At 48.8% G+C, this 19,747-nt stretch overlaps 6 protein-coding genes across 6 annotated transcripts; 1 reads left to right on the plus strand and 5 right to left on the minus strand.

Annotated features, from left to right (window-relative positions):
• Positions 1 to 1,339: 1,339 nt before the first annotated feature.
• FMAN_12246 (uncharacterized protein) lies at positions 1,340 to 3,824 on the plus strand (the record flags this gene model as incomplete). Its single annotated transcript, XM_041834762.1, has 5 exons — positions 1,340 to 1,480; positions 1,579 to 2,349; positions 2,404 to 2,726; positions 2,772 to 3,128; positions 3,176 to 3,824. The coding sequence occupies 5 exons, from the start codon at positions 1,340 to 1,342 to the stop codon at positions 3,822 to 3,824; spliced, it is 2,241 nt and encodes a 746-aa protein (XP_041684993.1).
• A 322-nt stretch (positions 3,825 to 4,146) lies between these two features.
• On the minus strand, positions 4,147 to 4,965 carry FMAN_12247 (uncharacterized protein; the record flags this gene model as incomplete). Its single annotated transcript, XM_041834763.1, has 2 exons — positions 4,147 to 4,681; positions 4,730 to 4,965. 2 exons carry the CDS (start codon positions 4,963 to 4,965, stop codon positions 4,147 to 4,149), a joined length of 771 nt encoding a protein of 256 aa, XP_041684994.1.
• Positions 4,966 to 5,187: 222 nt separating this feature from the next.
• On the minus strand, positions 5,188 to 5,670 carry FMAN_12248 (uncharacterized protein; the record flags this gene model as incomplete). The annotated part of the gene is made up of 2 exons (XM_041834765.1): positions 5,188 to 5,414; positions 5,466 to 5,670. The coding sequence occupies 2 exons, from the start codon at positions 5,668 to 5,670 to the stop codon at positions 5,188 to 5,190; spliced, it is 432 nt and encodes a 143-aa protein (XP_041684995.1).
• Positions 5,671 to 5,979: 309 nt separating this feature from the next.
• Positions 5,980 to 12,594, minus strand: FMAN_12249 (uncharacterized protein; the record flags this gene model as incomplete). The annotated part of the gene is made up of 4 exons (XM_041834766.1): positions 5,980 to 6,633; positions 6,682 to 11,468; positions 11,526 to 12,512; positions 12,579 to 12,594. 4 exons carry the CDS (start codon positions 12,592 to 12,594, stop codon positions 5,980 to 5,982), a joined length of 6,444 nt encoding a protein of 2,147 aa, XP_041684996.1.
• Positions 12,595 to 13,613: 1,019 nt separating this feature from the next.
• On the minus strand, positions 13,614 to 16,226 carry FMAN_12250 (uncharacterized protein; the record flags this gene model as incomplete). Its single annotated transcript, XM_041834767.1, has 9 exons — positions 13,614 to 13,856; positions 13,917 to 14,112; positions 14,171 to 14,292; positions 14,349 to 14,417; positions 14,477 to 15,135; positions 15,185 to 15,629; positions 15,683 to 15,828; positions 15,883 to 15,972; positions 16,028 to 16,226. The coding sequence occupies 9 exons, from the start codon at positions 16,224 to 16,226 to the stop codon at positions 13,614 to 13,616; spliced, it is 2,169 nt and encodes a 722-aa protein (XP_041684997.1).
• A 934-nt stretch (positions 16,227 to 17,160) lies between these two features.
• On the minus strand, positions 17,161 to 19,701 carry FMAN_12251 (uncharacterized protein; the record flags this gene model as incomplete). The annotated part of the gene is made up of 9 exons (XM_041834768.1): positions 17,161 to 17,457; positions 17,517 to 17,882; positions 17,931 to 17,999; positions 18,061 to 18,489; positions 18,553 to 18,668; positions 18,720 to 19,155; positions 19,215 to 19,354; positions 19,405 to 19,494; positions 19,551 to 19,701. The coding sequence occupies 9 exons, from the start codon at positions 19,699 to 19,701 to the stop codon at positions 17,161 to 17,163; spliced, it is 2,094 nt and encodes a 697-aa protein (XP_041684998.1).
• Positions 19,702 to 19,747: the final 46 nt, after the last annotated feature.

A 19,747-nucleotide genomic window follows, 5' to 3' on the forward strand; every position in this document is an offset into this window, starting at 1 on the left:
TCGCGATGGAGCGGGAATTTGGGAGTAGCTGACGAGCTAATGGGTCTAGATCGGGACTTGATAGTTCTTGTTCATGTCTGTTACAAGATAACTCTTGGCATGGTGAGGTCATGTAGACAAGGACGCTGAGACCTGGTTTGTAGGTGGTGAAAATGAAAGAGTGAGAGTTACGTGTCTCGTGCATTCTCATACTGGATATTGATACTGAGGTTCTCATTACGAGTTCTTACATGTATCCCTTGAGTCTGAGGGTGCTCACTTCATGTTACGCTTGTGGAGCACGCTCCAAATTCAATTGGCTGCCGATTGATATGCCACATATACCAGCCTCAAAGAGGTACAGCAGGAGGGATAGAAGTTAAAGCCTATAAGCTATATCACCAGAGGTACTTGAATCTACACCTAGCTATTGCCTAAACAGATGTACCTATGATACTTGATATAATTGGTTATAGCCTTTTAGGCACATAATGTGAGTACCCTCGGACTTAAAGGGATAGGCAATATGGCACCATTGAGATATCCTGACGATGTTTCTCTCTGGACCTAGTCATTTACCAGCAATTTTTAACATTACCTAGAAAAGATTGGTCAATGTTCTGAAGAAAAGTGAGATACCTATATTTATCAATAGCTTACTAGAGCATCAAAAGACAATGAAGTGGCCGTGAAGGTTGAAAATAGTTAGTGAAGTGCATGGGGTAATCGTATCGAATGATCCTAGAGCTTATCTGCGGATCTTAAGATCTCGGTTATCGTGGAGTTCAGAACACATGTCCCTGTCATGATGTGAGAGAATAAATGTGTGACTTGTTGTTAGATACAAAAATTCCGCACAAATCATAACTTTAATAGCATCTACAGTCGAATCAGAATGGCTTCGTTGTCTCTTGTTCCAAGTCTTTGGGTTCCATCGAGCACGTCTTAAACCCGAGTCATAACCGATGTGCCTGATCCTTTCCCCAAACAGCAAAGCGTGGAAAAGAGGCTGCCTGGGTGATGTCAGAAACAAGACTAAGCATCCCCTCCGTCGAATCAGATCCCAGCATGGGAAAATATCTCAACCTGTCTCTGGCTTACCGATCCGATCCTCAGGGACGCTTGTCAACTCCACGATCGAGATATTGCCTTAGTGGCCCCCTTGTACACAGCGAAAACTCACACTCCGCATTCAAAGTCCTACGCCTAAGACAGACCGGGCTGAATGTACCTGTAGGGAAGTGCACGTCCAGGGGACTATCGCACCCTTGGACGGCGAGATCGGTTCGTTAAAACTAAACGAGATACCACCGCCGCGGAACTGGGAGACACTGACGGGGCGGGGGGGCGTTTTAACGTCATGCCGTACAAGACTCTGCTTCCTGCACCTGATACTTCGGGTGATCCTGGGGGTCAGGATCAACAAGATACACGGGTTGCTAGGCGGAAGCGGGCCAACAGGCCTAACGCCTGTGAGAACTGCCGCCTGAAAAAAGCCCGTGTAAGTCACCCCATGTTTCTCTAAATACCTGCCTGCTGTACCCAAGTTCCTGTATAGTACCTACCTCATGTCTGACCCACTGCTGATGCTGTACCCAGTGTGATGGTAAGAGACCAAGCTGCTCCAAGTGCGAGAGATGGGGAACCGAGTGCGTCTACAGCGTTGACCACCTCGGCAATGTCGAGCGTGAACTCAGAGAGCATCGTGATATTCTCGAGTTCTTGCTGTCGCTTCCCGATGATGAAGCCCTCGCTGCACATAGACAGCTTAGAAGTTCGAGTAACCTTTCCGATGCATTGTCGTCATTGCAGGGGAGTATGCATGGCAGGCTTCAGCCCTCCGGTCTAAGGACTGCGCAGGCCATATCGCCGCCGACGTCGTCAGGTCTTGAGTTTGAGCTGACGGTCCGGCATGGCATGGCGTATCCTACCTTGTTTCCCCTGGACCTACCGTCATTGAGCGCCGATCCTAGATTGAGACCCGTTCAGCGCTCATCTCAAGGGCTTTTGCTCGATGGGTCATCGCCGTCTGACACGATGTCCCCGTCGACATCATCTAGCAATGAACAGTCTGTACCTACACCGAATCCCCAATCACTTGAACGTCCTCGCATAAAACAAGAGGAAGACGTCGCTGGCCCTCATCGGGAAAAGTATTGCGATGAGAGGTTACACCAATTGCAGATTGGGTACTGGACTGGCGTGTCTATTGACGACGAAGTCGCTGCCAGCGCCATCTCACTATACCTGCAGGGCAACCACTCCATATTCGGGCTCTTCGACCCCGACCTTTTTATACACGACCTCGTTCATCGCCGCCATCAATACTGCTCACCCTTCCTGGTGAATGCCCTGCTGGCCCACGCCTGTGTAGGTTGCCACTCGCCACATGTTATCATCTTAGCTGATCCTAATCCACCATAGCAAGCTTACTCCGTGATTGACGAAGCTGTCGGCGCTCTAAGCCAGGACTTTATGAGAGATGCTGGCGTATTATGGCGCGCCGAGCGATCTTCCGACTCATTAGTAAATGTTGCTGCCATTCTCATGCTTAGTGTCAGTTGTCATCTTGAACAATCCAGTGTTTCGAGCAATGATCTTCTCGACGATGGCCGCGCAATGGCGGAGCGGTTAAAGCTCTTCGGTATACCGCACACACCACAAAACGCAGCATCGTTCGATAGCTTAGACCCCGACACCAAACGCGCGATGGCTCACACAGCCTGGGGAGCATACAGCTACCTGACGTAGGTACCCTCCCCCCCCATTCTGACGTCCCACTAACATCTCAGACTAAACACATTCTGGGTCCCAACCAAACCCATAGCCTTCCCACCAATGTTCCCCGTCCCCGGACGGAGCAGCGAGAACACGATAGATGAAAGGTTAGCAGTTCACTGGCCGCCACACTTCATCCCTGACTATGCAGGAAAAACATTTCAAGCGTTATGTGAGCTCTGGACTATAATGCAGGAGGTCATAGCGGTTTACTTTGCGCATCACGGTGATACTGCTGCTGCTTCGATGAGGATCCCTTTGGCGTTTGTGGAGGCTAAGTATCAGAAGATATTGACCTTTACTGATTCATTGCCGCCGGAGATGTCGTCAATTGATCCGAGAAACATGCCTGATCATGTTTTGGCGTTCAAGTAAGTTGTGAGCCCCGTAATCAGAGAAAGTGACTGACGATATACAGCATTCTACTGCATGTTGCTATCACGCACCTGTTTCACACATTCATCATGGACCCAAACAATCAGAACCTAAACCCTGCGCTGTTGAAGTCTCCCAAAGCAGCATTGCGAGCATCAACAAACCAGCTCCAACGTCTCATCCTCATCAGCCGCCTCTACCATCCCCACGCCCACTCTCTCAGCGTTCTGAGCTCAGCAGTCGTGCACGTCAGCAACACCATAATTCGCGACGCTGCCCTGCGCAACCATTCCATCCAAGCCCCCAGCCTCGGCAAAAAGCACCGACGTCGCGGTAGTAACGAAGAGGCACACTGGCACTTCTACTTCCTCGTCTGTCTCGCCGCGTGTCAAGATCTAGGTGCTTGCTTCCCAGTCTGTGAACCAATTGGAAAAGGTCTATTGGCTATGGCGATGAGGGACGGGAGCATGACAGCTGCTGAAGCGAATAAGCTCGTGCGTGCTTTGGAAGCGCCGAAGCAGGTTGCGCCGCCTGGTAAAGATGAGAGTGGTACGTTTGGAAGCTGGGTTTTGGATTTCGACCTTGAGGCTTCGAAGCCTGGTGATGGACATATCAGGAACTTGGCTGCTCAGTTCGAGGAGTTAAGTATGCATAATGAGTTTACAGAGGGGGGAGATTTTGTCGTGGAATAACGGGATATATGGGTAATGAATACGATTGATACCCCGGCCTTTGAGCCAACGAGATAGGATATATGAGAAGATAAAAGCAAGGCGAATACGGACATTTTGTTTACTTACTCTAAGAATAATACACATATCGGAGTATTTCTTGGCTATCTCTTGAATCTTGCATGAGCTAGGAAGGATATTGATATATTCATCCCTTATCCAGGATGGAATATTTTGACAGTTGTGACAAACGGGCTAGGTGTAGAAATCGTGATCTAGAGTGGCATCTCTATAGTTTCACATCTTCTAGTTGCACAAATAACATAGTACGCAGTCTACAGAACTAACAGCATCCGCCACCATGATCATGACTATGCTCATGAGCCTTCTCAGCATCCCTCTCACTCAACCCCTCCGCCTCCTTACTCACGCAACTAACGTGAAAAGCAGCTAATTTCACCAACCCCGGGATCTCCCTCAACAGGCCAATATTCTGCTTAAAATCATCCGTCTCCCTAAACTTCTGATGCGCCTCAACACTCAGCCATCCAATAAACGCCGCAAGCATACTCCCCGTCTTACCCTCTTCTCCTCGGATAGGCACGTCGTTCTCAACACTCCATCCGTAGCTGATGCCGCGCCAGTCGCGGGATGTCTTGAGTGCTACGCCGGTAAACTCCTCGAGACGGCGGGTGGCTGTGGCGCGGGATGCGACGTCGTAGTCCGGAGGGAAGAATGCTAGCAGGACTTCTGTCACGGGGGAGCAGTCTTTGCTGAGGACGTCTTCTGGGGGGAAGGGAGTTAGGGTGACGTGTTTGTTGATAGACTTTGAAAAGTCCACGATGGGTTTGAGAGATTCAATGATAGGGCCGTGATCACTGAAGGGTATTAGCACTCTTCAAAAGATAAAGCGGGTATCAACTTACGCGGTCTTGGGATAATTCTCATGATCCTCCAAAGTCTCCCAGTCAAGGAACAGCCATAGTGTAGAAGGATTCTCAACCTCAACACCAGTATAAACTCGTCGAGCACCAGGTTGTTTCAACGCAGTCTCAAGCACATTTTGATAAGTCTTTGCCGCAGCTGATTCATCAAAGACATTGACACCCTCGTTGAGGGTGACGTATGAGAACTCCGTTACGTTTTGAATCTTAGAAGCCATTTTGAATAAGATTTTTTGAGGGAAGGGTATATGATACGAGTATGATGTTTAAGTATGAGGAGGGGTAAATAAGGTGATGGCATCTGGTGGGGTCGAACACGTGCTACTTCCGTTAACCCGCATGGAACAAGGGAAGTCATCGCCTTGTTGATACAGTCGAGTCATTTTGGCGATTCAAGAGTGAATGGATATGAGATAACTTGAGTAATTGTATTCATTAGCTCATTCATCCTTTGAGCCACTGGCTTCTCCTCCACCCTGCGCCTTAAACTCATTGATAGCCTTCTCCGTAACCCTCATCGCTTCCAGCCCAACAGGAGCACCAAGATAAATCATCGACTGCAAAATCGCCTCTCGAATCTCAATCTCCGTCAAACCATTCCGCATGGCTCCCTTGGTATGCAGCGTCAATTCCGGCCATGCTTTTTGAGCCGTCAAAAACGCCAAAGCTATAAAACTGTCAGATATTGTAATTTGATATAGGAAATCACATTACTTACTGAGGAGACTTCTCTGCTTTCTATCAAGGCCAGGCCGAGTCCATACATTTCCCCATGCATATTCTGTGATGAGCTCTTGCGCGGGTTTCCAGTATTCGTTGTCGAGACTTGCGACTGCTTTGGAGACGTATTCTTCGCCGAGCACCTCGCCACGGACTTTGAGGCCCTTTTTGAAACCTTCGCTGAATTCTTGATTTTGAGACATGGCTTGAGATTGTGAAGTGATTTTAGGATGTAGGTGCCAGAGGGTTCAACTGTTCGTTGACGTTATTATATACTTCGAGGACGGAGATCCTTCTCCGCGTCCGGGGATTCCGCAACCGGAGCACCCGGCTGTGAACGGCGGGGCCGGTTATAGAACGTGGAGCTCCGAATGATCGATGTCTTAATATGACATCCAACGACACCGATTAATTGCAGTAAATAATATTTCTCGCTGCATAATCGAACATGAGTACGTTAAAATAAATTGTAAAAGACAAGAATACCATACTCCAACCAAATAGACCCCATATTACACGTTTGTCGACGAAGTAGAATAAGCACAGCTATCACCATCATCCTCCATTCCCATCTCAACCCTCCAATCTTCAGGCGCGCACCAAACATCCAATGCATCCTCATTCACCTCAATCTCATCCAAGCCCACCCAGGCTCCAAGGTCCAAGATATCTCCCACATCATAAGAAGAGGAAGACACCGAGATCAGTTGCTTCACCTTGGAGGTGATCTCCTCGAGGTAGTCCATGTTCTGCTCCAGATGCCAGGAGTAATCCTGCCCAACGGTCGCATACCCGCTCCTCAAGAATTGAAGCTGATCTAAGTAGAAGGCAACGGCTTCATCTTGCGATCCTGGAGAGGTCAAGTCGTCCTCCCATGTCGCAGCGTCCTTGAGCATGAGGAATCTAACGTCAATAGCCGATGTGCGGTGTCCCAGACTTTCATGCATGGATGCCAAAAGCCGCATGCAGCTCATTGCCATAGGATGATTCGCGCCGTATACATCCTTGAGATTATAGCTGATATCCTCAAGGAGAGTGAACGCCGTGTTGTGCTCTCCACAGGCGAAATGAACCTCTGCTAGTCGCTTACCAATGGCGATGGTGGTGGTAGGCTCGAGATTGAAGTCATAGTGATCGCGAGAGTTCCACAAGAGTTCGAGGATGCGCTGTGGACTAGTTAGTAGAGATATCCCGAATGGATGGGGATTACGAACCTTGAGAGTGATGTAATCATTCTGCTTGCCGGCGATGCTGAGAATGCATGTGAGATGGCTAACACTCAGGACGCTCAAGTCAATGTCAGAAGTGTAGCTCATCGCCAGTACTCCCAGCTGTGTCGCCAGCTCTTCGATGAGACCACTGAGAGAAACATCGCCTTCGATCTCTGAGATCTTGTAGAGTAAAGTACTCAACTTGAGAAGTATCAGCGCCGAGGAGCTATCGTCGCTATCTGCTCCACTTTCACTGTACTCGAACACCCATTGGGACAGGTAGAAGCATGCCTTGTGAGAGCCTGCATCTCCCATTTGCTGGATAAGTCCGAAGGCGTCCTCCAACAGCGATGCAGAGATGTCTTGTTCAGAGGATGAAGCGAGGATGGCTTGGAAGAGATGATATGTTGAGCTACCCTTGCCCTCTGGTCGATCCAGCATGCGGCAAAACAACTTCCATAGCTCATCTTGAATGCCACTCGCCTCGGAGCGCAAATGGTAAGCTTCAAGATGCTGGATCAATCGCGAACCAGTTGTCAGGAGATTGCCAAGCTGATCATTTTGCTGACCTGCTCGGAGCCACGCCTCATAAAGCGCTGTCTCGGCAACGACTCGCGTCAAGATGTCACCGAAAAGGCTTTCTGTCTTCTTCCTGGAGAGTTCTTCCATAGCATACACAAGAACCAGGCATCTTCGGTCATAAGTCACAGAACGCTTGTGCTTGTTCTCGAGGTATGCTTGTCCGCAGAGACCTTGAGGTTGTTGCGATCGTGCTATCTCGGAGCGAATGGTCTGCAAGAAGGTTAAGTTTCCATGGCTAACACCAAGAAGCTTGTACATTGCGCTGAAGTGCTCTGCAAGATGGAACAACCTTCGTGGGTTTGTCTCTTTCTTCAAAACTCCCAGAATGACCTCTTCCAAGGTCACTGTGGCTTGCTTCTTGTTCTCAATAGTGAGGTTCACTACCCAGAAGTCGATGACCTTCTTTAAGCTGGAGATACTGCGCTCATGACCGTAGCCGTGCTTCTTTGCACATTGCCTCCAAGACTTGATGAGGATGATCTCTGCTCTGTCGTGGAGAAGAGGCTTGCTTGACATGAGAACACTCAATCGCTCCTCAATGATGCGTAGAATCTCGATGAATGCATCATCCGAGCCGGACAGACCCAGGCATATCTCGTTCAGCTCATCGTAGATATCGACAGCCTCACGAAGAGTCGTGTCATCCATCTCGAGAAGCTTTGTCAGTTCAAGCGAAGCCTTGAGGTACCAAATATCCTGCCGTCCGAGATCAGACAGCATAATGGTCCTTAGCTTACGAGCCAGGCGCACAGCGATGGAAACGCTGCCAACGGAGAGTAGTGTTTGAGAGTAGCCAATGTAGATCTCGAATCCACGAGCAGCGTCCATTGAAACATGGTGCCTTAGGTCAGCATAGTATGACCAGAGACGCTCATAGCGACGGAGAAGAATCGTGTAGCTCTCTCGCTTGCCCTTGCCTCTCTGGCTCTTGCACAGAGCAAGAAGACCTTCGATAAGGACAATGATTGAAGCGACATCATCCTCATCAGGCTCCTCATCGAAGCAATCACAAATGTCGTCGTCATCTTCAATGACAGTGCCGAGATGGAGGCTGAGACGGACAATCGCAGCAGCGACGTGAAGTGTGAATGAGTGAGAGTGACCCAAATGAGTCCTGCAATCACCAACGATAGATTTCCAAAACTCCAGAGCCTCAAGATGCAAACCGGCATCTTCAAGAGCGCCAGAGAGGATCAGGGCGATGTCTTGGCTGGAAGACTGCCAGAGAAGCACGCTTGACTTGCAACACTTGACGATGGACTGGATCAAGACATCTCCTTGAGTGACTTGCTCAGTTAACTTGTACATCTGAGCCATGATGATCGCAATCTCAACCCGCTCGCGAGTAAAGGTCTTGGGAAGATGCAGCTTTCCTCCATCTATAAGGACTTGTGGCCAGAGGACCTCGAGACTCTTGCGACAGATGCTTATAGCTGCCTTCCACTCCTTGCGCGAGCGATGCAAATGAGCTAGATCCCTGCATAGAAAGACCGTGTCGGATCCAATATCTCCATGGCCGTGGGTGCTGTGGAGAATACTGTCAAGGATGTTAAGCCACAAGAAGTCTTCGATGGGGTTCTTGACACCCTTGTAGCAGACAATAAGAGCAGAGTAGACTTGTAGCATCTCGTCAAAGTGGTCATGAGAGGGTAGTTGGTGGATCTCATAGAGAACTCGAAGAATGCTCAGTGCTTCCTGGTTCTTCTCGAGTCGGAGAAGAAGCTGGGCGATTTCTCGCAGGTTGACCAGCGTTGTCACTTCGCACCGACGATCGGTAGTCACGAACCTAGAGACAGAAGTCCAGAATGATACCAGCGTCGTGCTAGCCTCCTTCTCAAGAGACAAGTCGCGCAGCTTTGTAGCCAATTGCAGAGTTACAGAGGTGAATGCTACCAAAATAGCACCGTGGTTATTGTTCTCCTTGTTCAGCTGCCCTTGAAGCAAACTCCATAACTGTTGCAGCACACCCTTGGAAGCGCTCGACATACCGCGGTCCTGGTAGTGTCGAACAATGCGGGTAATGGCGGAGAGCGCAGCATCTGTCCACGTCTCTAAGGTGGGTGCAGCATCAAAGACATCTTGGCACAGCTGTTGCGCGGCAGCCATATCATCAGCGTGCTCAAGCGCATCAATAAGCACATGGAACAGATCAAGAGTCTTGCTTGCGAAGAGGCCCCTAGTTCTGCAGCACGCAACATACATATCGTGCAGAATCTCAGCAGCCTCAGCGAACCGCATCTCCGCTTTGTATAGCTCCGCGAGCCTCTGAGCGACAGCAAGCGTTTGGTCGTGACTCTCTCCAAGCTCAGCCCTCAGGACACGCCAGAGGTACTTGTAGACCTTGGAGCTCTTGGAAGACAGCGTCGTGTGCGGTTTGACCAGGGATATGATGTACTTGGCACCAGCAGTGGCCTGGGGGCTTGGGTCTTCGAAGGTGAGAATGGCTGCTTCAAAGGCTTCCACCAATCGCTCAATGCTGACGGTATGACGAAGATCCGAATGGGCAAGATTGATCAACGTTTGAATCACGGACTTGGCATTCGCACCAAAAGCGGCCTTTCGCAGGGAAAGAATCCTAGTCAACTGCTTGTTTGTAGTGATGCTGTCGCCTTCGGATCGTAGGAAGTGCCATTCAGCCAAGGCCATCAAGACTGAGTCAGACATCTTCGAAGATACATCAGCAGGGAGATGTCGCGAGAGCTTCTCGGAAGATGAAAGAGACTTTTCGTAGTGCTCATACCAGTTTCTGGCGGCGTAAACCATGAGCGGGTCAAAGTCCTTGTACGAAGGTGCAGTAGCCCATTGAGTCTGCGAGACGTTCTGAAAGACGATATCGACCTTGTCTTGCTGAAGGTGCTTCTTCGCATGCTCAAGACAGTCAATCGCGACCCGTCGATGAGCCAAGTTCAGCGACAAAGCAATCTTGCCATGTATAGCAAGATGATGCATCTTGGCTTGGACAACAGAATCGACAAACTGAATGCGACCGCTGCGAATGGTGATGATGCTGGCAAGAGGAGAGTTGGAGCTCACGGACCGGCCGGAACGGATTCTTCTGAGCCAGTTGCTCATAGTGACAGAGCCATATCGCTCCATTTCATCAACCTGAATAGGTCGCTTTCCGACAAGAAGCCACGAGAGAAGAGACTGCATATCGGGATTGGAGTAGTCAATCTTGAGAAGCATGCTGTCAAGAATACCTTGAACAGTCTTGGGTGTCTTGCAGATGATGTCTGTCATACGACCAAGATCATGCTCAGCTTCCAGTAGACGGAGGATGAGCTTAGCCTCCAGAAGCGACGTCCATTGGCGTTCTGCGATATGCTTCTGAAGCTCCCTCTTCATTTCAGCCGAGAGGAATGACAGTATGGCTGATGTAGAGAGCGCCATTTGCATAAAAGAGCGCGCATTTCTGCGGATATCCATTCGAGACAGAGTGTAGATCTGAGTGCCAGAGATAGATCTCGCTGAATCGGCATCAGCCAATGCAAGACAACGAATATTCTCGCACTTGGAAGTTAGAGCTTGAAGCTTGGCGAGGAACTTGGAGGAGCTATCCGTTCCATGGCTGTCAATGGTGTTGATCACAATGGCAACGTTTCCGCTGGCCTTGGAGCAGCGGTCACTGAGAAGTTCCCACAGCAAGTCTTCTGTCTTCTCCGCTGACTCGGTCTCGCTGCGCTTCCTAACAGTGTTGATAGCATCAAGCAAGCCTGTGTCGCCGATAGACTGGTCGAGAAGCTGGAAAAGCAGTGCTTTTAGCAGACGAACGGACGAAGAACCCTGCGTTGCTGAAGTAACTGATGCGCGGAGTAGCTTTGCATCCAGAGATAGAGATAACTGCAAGCGCTCAATGATATTGGAGACGAGCTCTTGCTCTCCGTAGCCAGCGTCTCCAGCGACAAGCAATAGTCTGGAGGGCGTCTTGAAGAACTGAACGACAACGGGCTCAACGCAATCGAAGACAAAGGAATGCCCATGTTTGCTTCCATGGTGGCCTCGAGAGAAGCCATGGCTACAATGACCATGGCCACTACCATTCAGCCAGTCTTCCACGGGCCCATGGCAGGTACCAAGAGAGCTGTCCTTGAGCGACAGTATCCAAAGTTCCTCGCACGCTGAATGCGCAGCCAGGGACAATGAAGCCAGGTCTGCCTCAAAATATTGTTCGATCTGAAGGATAAGCGACGACGAGGTACGGGAGCCGGCTACAGAGACGTTAGCATACTGAGATAACACGAAATAGGGTAGCGTTGAGGACTCACCTTTGTTGATATCATCCAAGATGTCAATAAATCCCAAACAAATCTGCTGCAATGACTGAAGCACCTTGGACAGACAACTATAAAGCTTATCCGATGAAATGCCCTCAGGCACCGAAGCTCTCACATGCTGAATTGTAACACTGGCTCGGTGGAAGACAGCAAGCAAGTTATCCAGCGCCGTGCTAGCACTAGAAAGCTTTCCCTGCATTGAAAGAGCAAGCTCGCAGCTGGAGTAGAACATGGAAGCGACACTCTCAGCATCAGATCCATGATTCTTCATCAGCGCGACGAAATCGGCGATGCGCTCGGCTGAAGATTGGACTTGCTTAAGACGTCTGTCGACAAGACTCCATTGATGAGGCACAAGTCTCATGCGCGTCTTGTCAATGAGGTCAAAGACGTGATGGATTGTAACGCGCTCTCGAGAAGCAGGGAGTGCGCATGTCATGCGCAGCTCTCGCAGAGAACTATAAGCTCTAACCATGCGATCTTCTGTGGAAAGTGCTTTGTTGGACTGACTGCTCACAGCGCGTCGCCCGATGAAACTACCTGAAGTAGTTGTAGTTTCAGTAGACATTGTGCGTCTCGTAGATAGAGGTTGCGAGTCATTGCGACTGTTTCGCTTTGGCAAGCTGATGTGAACTCTTCGGATCGTGGTGCTGTCGGCATCATTCTTGACAAGGCTATTGTCAAAGCCTTGAGATCCATGGCTCACGTCTCTGTTCTGTTGTCCTGAGATCGATCTGCGACCTTGGGGACGTAGTGGTGCTGGTCTCGTTTGTAGACGCCTGTCTAGGACAGTGTCGATGGTGAGGTCTGCTTCGGAAGTGTCGATCTCGTCGTCAAAGACGAGATGCGAATCTTGTACTGGCTGGACATGCTCTTCACTGTGTTCAGAGCCTTCTGAGGGTGACTCTGGACCAAGCTCTGTGATGTCTACCAATGGCTCTGCAGCCTTTGGAAGCTGCGGCGCAACTTCTTCTGCTTCTGCCATAAGAGTTAGCATCAATTGCTGTGCTCAATGCCAATTGAGGGTCAGTCATGGTTACTTACGAGGTGATTGCAGCATCGCGACGACTCTGTTGCTGTCCTGCAACCTCAGTCACTTGAGCTCTTGGTGATATCTCGACTTCTGTAGACTAAAATGTGATGGTAGAATTCTTGAAGGAAAAAAGCGAGAAGTGAATGAATGGACTGGGGAATGGAGAATGAGCATGCGCACGCAATGCTGCGAAGAGGCCAGTCACTTGCATCGCTTTATCGAAACAGGCATCGGAGCCAATTCCTCGTAACGCAGCCACTCTATTCATGCTTATTTTTCGATAGTTCCATTTCCAGCTGCATCTTGTTCTGTCTAGACTGGTCTGGGTGTGGAGGGGGCTAGCAATCGGGTGTAAGTCTCACTCTTGAGACAATGTACTGTGCTTAGTATCGCACACGGAGTACGTGGGGAGTGGGAGACACGCGGCATCGGTAGCGCTCCCTTCGGCGTTACAGGGGCTTACCCCCTGAAGTTAGTGTGCTGCGCAGCCTAGCTCCGTCTACGGCGCTAGATTACTACGCTAATGCAGTCCCAGGGTCTTTTCAGCACATATCGGGGACGCCTCTCAATTAACCCCGCCATCAAAGCAACGCTTCGACTGAAGGCTGGAATCAATATTTCCAGCTCTCAATATCAGCAAGACACCGGAAAGACAGCATTCCGCACTCAATGCCCCGATCTAGAAGCCTCAGTCACACTCGGGGTTGACCGGTCTATCACCTCGATACGGAGTAGACCATGTAATTACGAGCTGTGTGAGTTGGTAGTGTGTGCATGCCTTGAGAGATCCCTCCATAGCTCCAACGATTCCGCCCGTGTGACTCTTAGGACTCCCGATCCGCCGTGCAGGTAACCAAGTCTCTATAATTTGATCTGTGTTGAAGCTTACGGGCAAAATACTCCGCGTGTAGAGTTGTAGAAACACATCAACACGAGTTAGTAGCATTGCGTTGGGACACCGGATACGTTCTTCAGCATTAGATAATCGATTTAATTCCACTCCTAAGAAACTTGTTATGATGTATATCTATCGAGTCCAACATGGCTCAAACTTGCGGATCTCGCTCCTTGAGCTCGTCGTGCAGCATATCTTCCAGGTCTTTCTTGTTCAATTCTTCCTGGTCCCCATCGACAACCGTTGACTCCATGAGCGCATCCGCAACAGCACTATTCTTATTCCAGCATTCCCATCCCCAGCACTTCTCCTCGATAGATTTGTCTAGAAGGGTCTCAAAGAGCATGGCTGTCTCGCGGTTCATAGGATATATAGGCCTGCGCTGGGAGATATGCTAAGCCATGAATTATTAGCACTTGACACCCAACATGATACCTTGCAGGCTTTGACTTACAGGATTACTGAGAACCATATTCTCGTAAGAATAGGAAAGCTCGGGGGCTAACCACGTGTATTGATGGAAAATGTCGCCGACCCAGTCCTGATTCCAACCTACAAGATGTGGGTAGGTTATGTTTGTTGTAACCTTGACTACATCACCGTTACGCTTATTTCCGAATACTACGATTCTCTTGACAAAAGACTCGTATCTGATTCAAGTCAGCTACTTCAGTACTACGGTCAAAGGGTTGAGACTATTTCACTTACCTCATCATAAGCGTGTTTGTCTCAGGGCTGCCAAGGACCAGATTATTAGGAATCTGAGGTGTGCTTAGCTGACCACCAGACGTAATGCCTCCTCCGTAGCTGAATGCTGACCTATGGAGCCACTATGCTTGTCAGAATCTTCTTTATGAAGGTCAATATATGAGGCGATGCTGCGTACCTCTGCAACTCTCTTCTTCTTCGCCTTGCCCGAGTCAGAATAAATGTCTGGATATGCCATTGATAGGGCCTGCCGACGTTAGAACAGATACTCGCACCAAGGGTAAGTTTTACTAGGGGAGAACATACCACGTTTGCAGAACACGCAGGGTCTGCAACGCATCTATCCTGCGTCGGGACCCGCTTAGGATTCGCAGAGGCCGCGGATAGGTTGGTCTTATCCACTGTCGTAACTGTTTCGGATGTCGTCCGACATTGATTCAGCCGACCATGAAGAACTTCGGCGTTTGTCTGGTCAGGAACAGGGTACCCATCCTGCCAAAGTTGCTTGTAGAGGGTGAGGTTCAGGAAGAAGTCTCTGACAGACTGGTTGATGAGAATACTGTAAAGACCACCGGGATGCGCCTCAAGTGTCCTCCATCCGTTACCGGATAACTCCCTGTAGTTTCTGTTATTATCCGGGTTAAGATCCCATCCAAGGGGTAGATATGGCTCTTCGTCCGGAAATATGATGCTCGTCAAGGGCAAGGGAGGTTTGAACTTGAGCCTTGGCGCATCGATCACCCGTTGAACGGCCCCGTGCACATCATTTCTGACCCTTTCCCGGTTAACAGGTGTCAGAGGATTAATGTCACTGTAACCAAGATAGTTGAGATATGTCGCGGACACCAAGATCTTCATTCCGTCGTGAAATAACGGTCTGGATACGTCAGGAATGACAGCATCCCAGTAACGTCCAAAGAATTCCTTAGATCCAAGTTTATCGCCCTGCGATTTTCGGAGTAGCTCTATCGTCACACTCAGTTTTGTAGCCATTTGAGATGATGGAAAACCTACCTGCCCAAACGCGAAACAGCTCGAGATGATCACGCGTTGTCATTCCCCGAACGTTATCGAACAGCTTTTGGCACAGTGTATCTTCATCAGCATAAGATGGCTGTCCTTCAACAGTCCAACAACGGAATCTGAGCACGCCGCCAAACTGTTGCTGAAGCTGTTGGACTCTGGCACTGGCAAGATCCTTTTCTGCTTGGAGGCTATTTCCATCGATGATTCTTTTCTGGTTGGCGTATTCGACAGCCAACTCGCAATCAGCAATAAAAGGAGCCGCATCCCCTCTCATACGGTTGTGAACCTCTTCAAGCCGGATAAAACAATCTCCTACCTTCATCTCGTTGGGCTTGTTTTCTGCCAAGTATACGAAGCGATGGTGATCATCTTCGTCCGGTTGTGCGTTTTTTCGGCCACGATAGAGGATAAGTTTGTATGGTTTAAAGACATGCTGCTATCAATTAGCTGATCCAATGCCAGATCAACAATGTAAAGAGTTCGTACAGTTGGCAAAGTTGGCAACTTGTAAGGACCAGTTTTCGTCATTATCATATCAACTCCACGATATTCTTTGAAGCCCAGAATATCTTCTGCACCACCGTAAGGTTCACATGGAAAGAATTCGTATGTTTCTCTGACCGGTATGAAGCCTATATTCACGTTAGGGAACCCACGTACTGCTTCGTCGGAAAGAGAATCCATACAATCGTAACGAAGGAATACATCGGGTGTATGCTGCGGTGTGGTGTAGTTGATCATTTGAAGGGCATTGGGCTGGTTTTGTAGTTTGAAGCCTATTTATATCTAGATCAGCCTGAGTATCAGATAAGCTTGAAGTACCTGACCTACAGCCGTTGTCTTGCACCTCATTGGCATCAATGTCTTGGACAGGTATATTTTGGTACGTTCGCGGCCTCGTGGACTTCGCTCCTTTGCGTCTCCCTGCTCCGCGTGTCAGCGGTGGTTTACTTATGTTGCTCTTCGGCCTTGTCCGCTCGTAGTTTGCCTGCCATTCGCTATTGCTTCGGGGTCTGTTTTGGGGGTTCATGGTGTAAGCAGCAGAAGTCAATTGGAAGAAGCTGAAAATGGCGGATTTTGTCTGAAAAGTAGAAATAGACGATGAAGGTAATTCAGCACTGCACAGAAAACGGAGATAGATTGTTGGCTTGTGGAGGCATTTGTTAGCTGATAACGTAAGGAAGCTGTAGCACGATGTAGGTTTGAGGATGATTTTCAACAAAGGTCACAAATGTTTCTACATCGTAAAGATGTCTAGAAGCCTCGGTGAAAAGATCCCATCTGGTCGAGGCCATCCCCGTACCCGGTGATCTTTCAGGGGACCTCATGCGGACATGGGTCTAAGAATCGATAGTTCAGCCAGCTGCAGCTAAGCATCGCCACACACCTGGGGTGTAAGATTTCACCAAAGCTCAGGTGGATTAAGTCCAGCAGACGTACTCCGTATTAAACAGCAAATAGCTCTAATTGCAGAACAATGTTGGAGGCCCAATGTAAAAGCGCTGGAAGTCTTCCGAGATAACGTTTGGTACAGCAGTGCCAATCCCGAGACAGAATTCCGCGTTCAAGATATGAATCTAGAAGCCTCAGTCATAGTCACATCCGGGGCTCACCGATGCATTGTTTCAATACCCCATCGTAGCCACGAGCGGGGTGAGGTGCGAGGATGGCTGAAACAATCTCTCCGTAGCCTTACAAAGTTCCGCACTCTGGACCCGAACTTCAGTCACTGGTAATGTAATATTCCAGGTAACAGCGCTTTTGAAGAGCCCCTAGTGATGAAGAGCGTAAGCGAAATGCTCCGCGGCTTAAAGCTTCGTAACGTATCAATAACAACACACAGTCTTCCGCGGAAAGTCTTGGTTGAGTTCTGCAGGAGCCAAATACTGCTCATATGAAGATACTAGGAAGCAAATAATGAATAAATATCCTGGAAATTGTTTTCCCGGCCGATATGAAATTGGTCAAGGTCGCTGATCCAGGTCTTGCTGAACCACAGCCTCCAAATCGTTCTCGGGCAAGGGATTCCCTTTGTCATCAAGCACAGCTTCTTTAACCAGACTCTTTAAATCTTCCTTTCCAAACGGGCCCTCTTGGTCTCCGCCCAAAGCCGTTGACTCTATAAGCGCTTTCGCGACAGCATTGATATCCCAGCAATCCCATTTCCAGCAAGCTTTCTCCATGGACTTATCCAGAAGAGCCTCAAACAGCATGCAAGTTTCGCGGTTCAAAGGGTGTAATCTTCGGTGGATATGAACGTGCTGTCCGCCATTTTAGCACTAGAAAGAAGTATGATACCTCCTCGTATTCTTTTACTTACAGGCTTATCCTCCTTCCTGCTGTTACAGTAGTTGTAAGAAAGTTCAGGTGCCAACCAAGTGTACTCAGCGTCCTGTATCCAGTTATGGTCCCATTCTGCCAGAGCAGGATAGCAAACCTTCGTTACAACGAGAACTGGAGCGTGTTTCTCGCTGTTGGAATAGTACGCAAGACGTTTGACAAAAGCTTCATATCTGTTAAATGTCAGCGAATTGTACATCTGTGTAAGAGGCAACTGCGTATGTACTTGCCTCATCATAACCGTATTGGTATCAGGAGTGCCGAGAACGAGATTGTTAGGGACCTGAGATGAGCTCAGGTCTCCTTCGGTGATTCCTCCGTAGCTAAAAGCCGACCTATGTAACCACTGATACTATTAGTATCACCTAGACTAACCGGAGAGGGGGCTACAGACCTCTGCGACTCTTCTTTTCTTCGCTTTGGCAACATCGGGATGATATTCAGGGTATATTTTTGATAAGGCCTGTAGGATGTTAGCGTTGTAGATACCACGATGGATAGAATGTTGCCAGAATATAACATACAGCGTTAGCAGAAAACCCTTTAGCAGCTACACATTTATCCTGTGTAGGCGTTCTCTTGCCTTTCCTCGCAGCAACCACATAGTCATGTTCGACGAAAGTGAATGTTGTCGTTGTTTTTGTTGTTTTGCAATTGGTTAGCAGCTCGTTAAGATCATGAGCACGCCTCTCTGGGGGTGCAGGATATCTATCCTGCCAAAGCGGCTTGTCATGGTTATCTCTACAGAGAAACTCCCGAACAGGCCGAGAGACGTAAATGGTGTAAAGTCCCCCGGGGTGCGGCTCAAGACTTCTCCATCCGTCTTTATCCCAGCCTTCAGCCTTGGGTATGATTTTTTGATCAAAGAACACGATGTTATTGATGGTAAGGGTAGGTCTAAACTTGAGGCGGGGCGCATCAAGAACACGCTTGACGGCCGCGAACACCTCTTTCTTTATCTCTTCGCGCTCAGGGTCACCGGCGCCTTTTTACTGAAGATATCTCTCATCTATAACGATGAGGAACCCAGTCTCAAACAAGGCCTTATCGGGAGTGGGAATGACAGCATCCCAGTAGCGGCCAAAGAAGTCTTTTGATGCTAGTTTATCGCCCTGCGACTTGCGCAATAGTTCTGTAAGATCAATAAGTCCGTCATTGGTTTTCAGCCAAATGCTTGACTTACCTGCCCAGACTTTGAACATATCGAGATGATCCCACTTGTCGTTGGCATCAAAGAGGTTGTGGAAAAGCCTGTTGCTAAGTTTTAACTCATGAGTAGTACATGGGAAACCTTCGACAGCCCAGCAGCGGAACCTGAGTAATTGGCCCAGTTCGTGAGGCTTTTTAGGTTTTTCAGGGTTTTCGGGAACTTCTTTCTTTGCCCTGGCGTTGCCAGATCTAGCGACCTCAAGGGCATTGCGACGCATAATGGCCGCTTTACCATCTTCAAAATACGCCCGTTCGATCCCTTTCATACGGTTATGGATCTCCTCCAGTCGAATGAAGCAGTCGCCCGCATCGGGATCTGCAAGGTATATAAAACGATGCTCATCATCATGGTCTGGTGATTTCCTGAAGTAGCCACGATACAGTAGCAGCTTATACGGCATGAAGTCTTCCTAAATACGGTTAGCCATTTACTCCTTGTATGTGAAGTTCGCGGTGGCAGAGTCTTTACTTTTCCTTCTTTGGGTGCACCTTCGATGTCCATGATTTTATACATCCCTCGATGTTTCTTATACCCGATGACCGTTTTAGCATGGGACGGCCCAGGAGCACATGGTAAGAACTCATAGACCTGCCCAGTGGGCATGAAGCCTGCATGTTTATAAGCATATTGGTTTCATAACAAAGATGATGGTTCGTACTGTTATACAGAAGAACTTCACCATCCTCTAGGGTTTTGTACTCGAACTTCTTCTTTTGATAGTCCGTCGGTTTATTATCCAAGGGATAACCTGTTCATGGAACCATCAGTCGGAGGATTGTGACCGTTTTGAATCGTCAAACTCACATCCATTGGAGTTCCAGGTACTCTTATCCACGACAATTCTCTCTTGATCTGATCCCCTATCCCAATAGTTTCCCCCCGTCGCTTCATCTTCTGTATTCCCTATTTCATGCATGTATTTCTTTTTCGAAACTTTGCTCCTCAGGTGCATCATCTTCTTCGCGTTTGACTACTTCGAACAGGGAAAGAAGTTTGTGAAG

The sequence above is a fragment of the Fusarium mangiferae genome (assembly GCF_900044065.1).
Source record: "Fusarium mangiferae strain MRC7560 genome assembly, contig: FMAN_scaffold009, whole genome shotgun sequence".
NCBI lineage: Eukaryota > Fungi > Ascomycota > Sordariomycetes > Hypocreales > Nectriaceae > Fusarium > Fusarium mangiferae.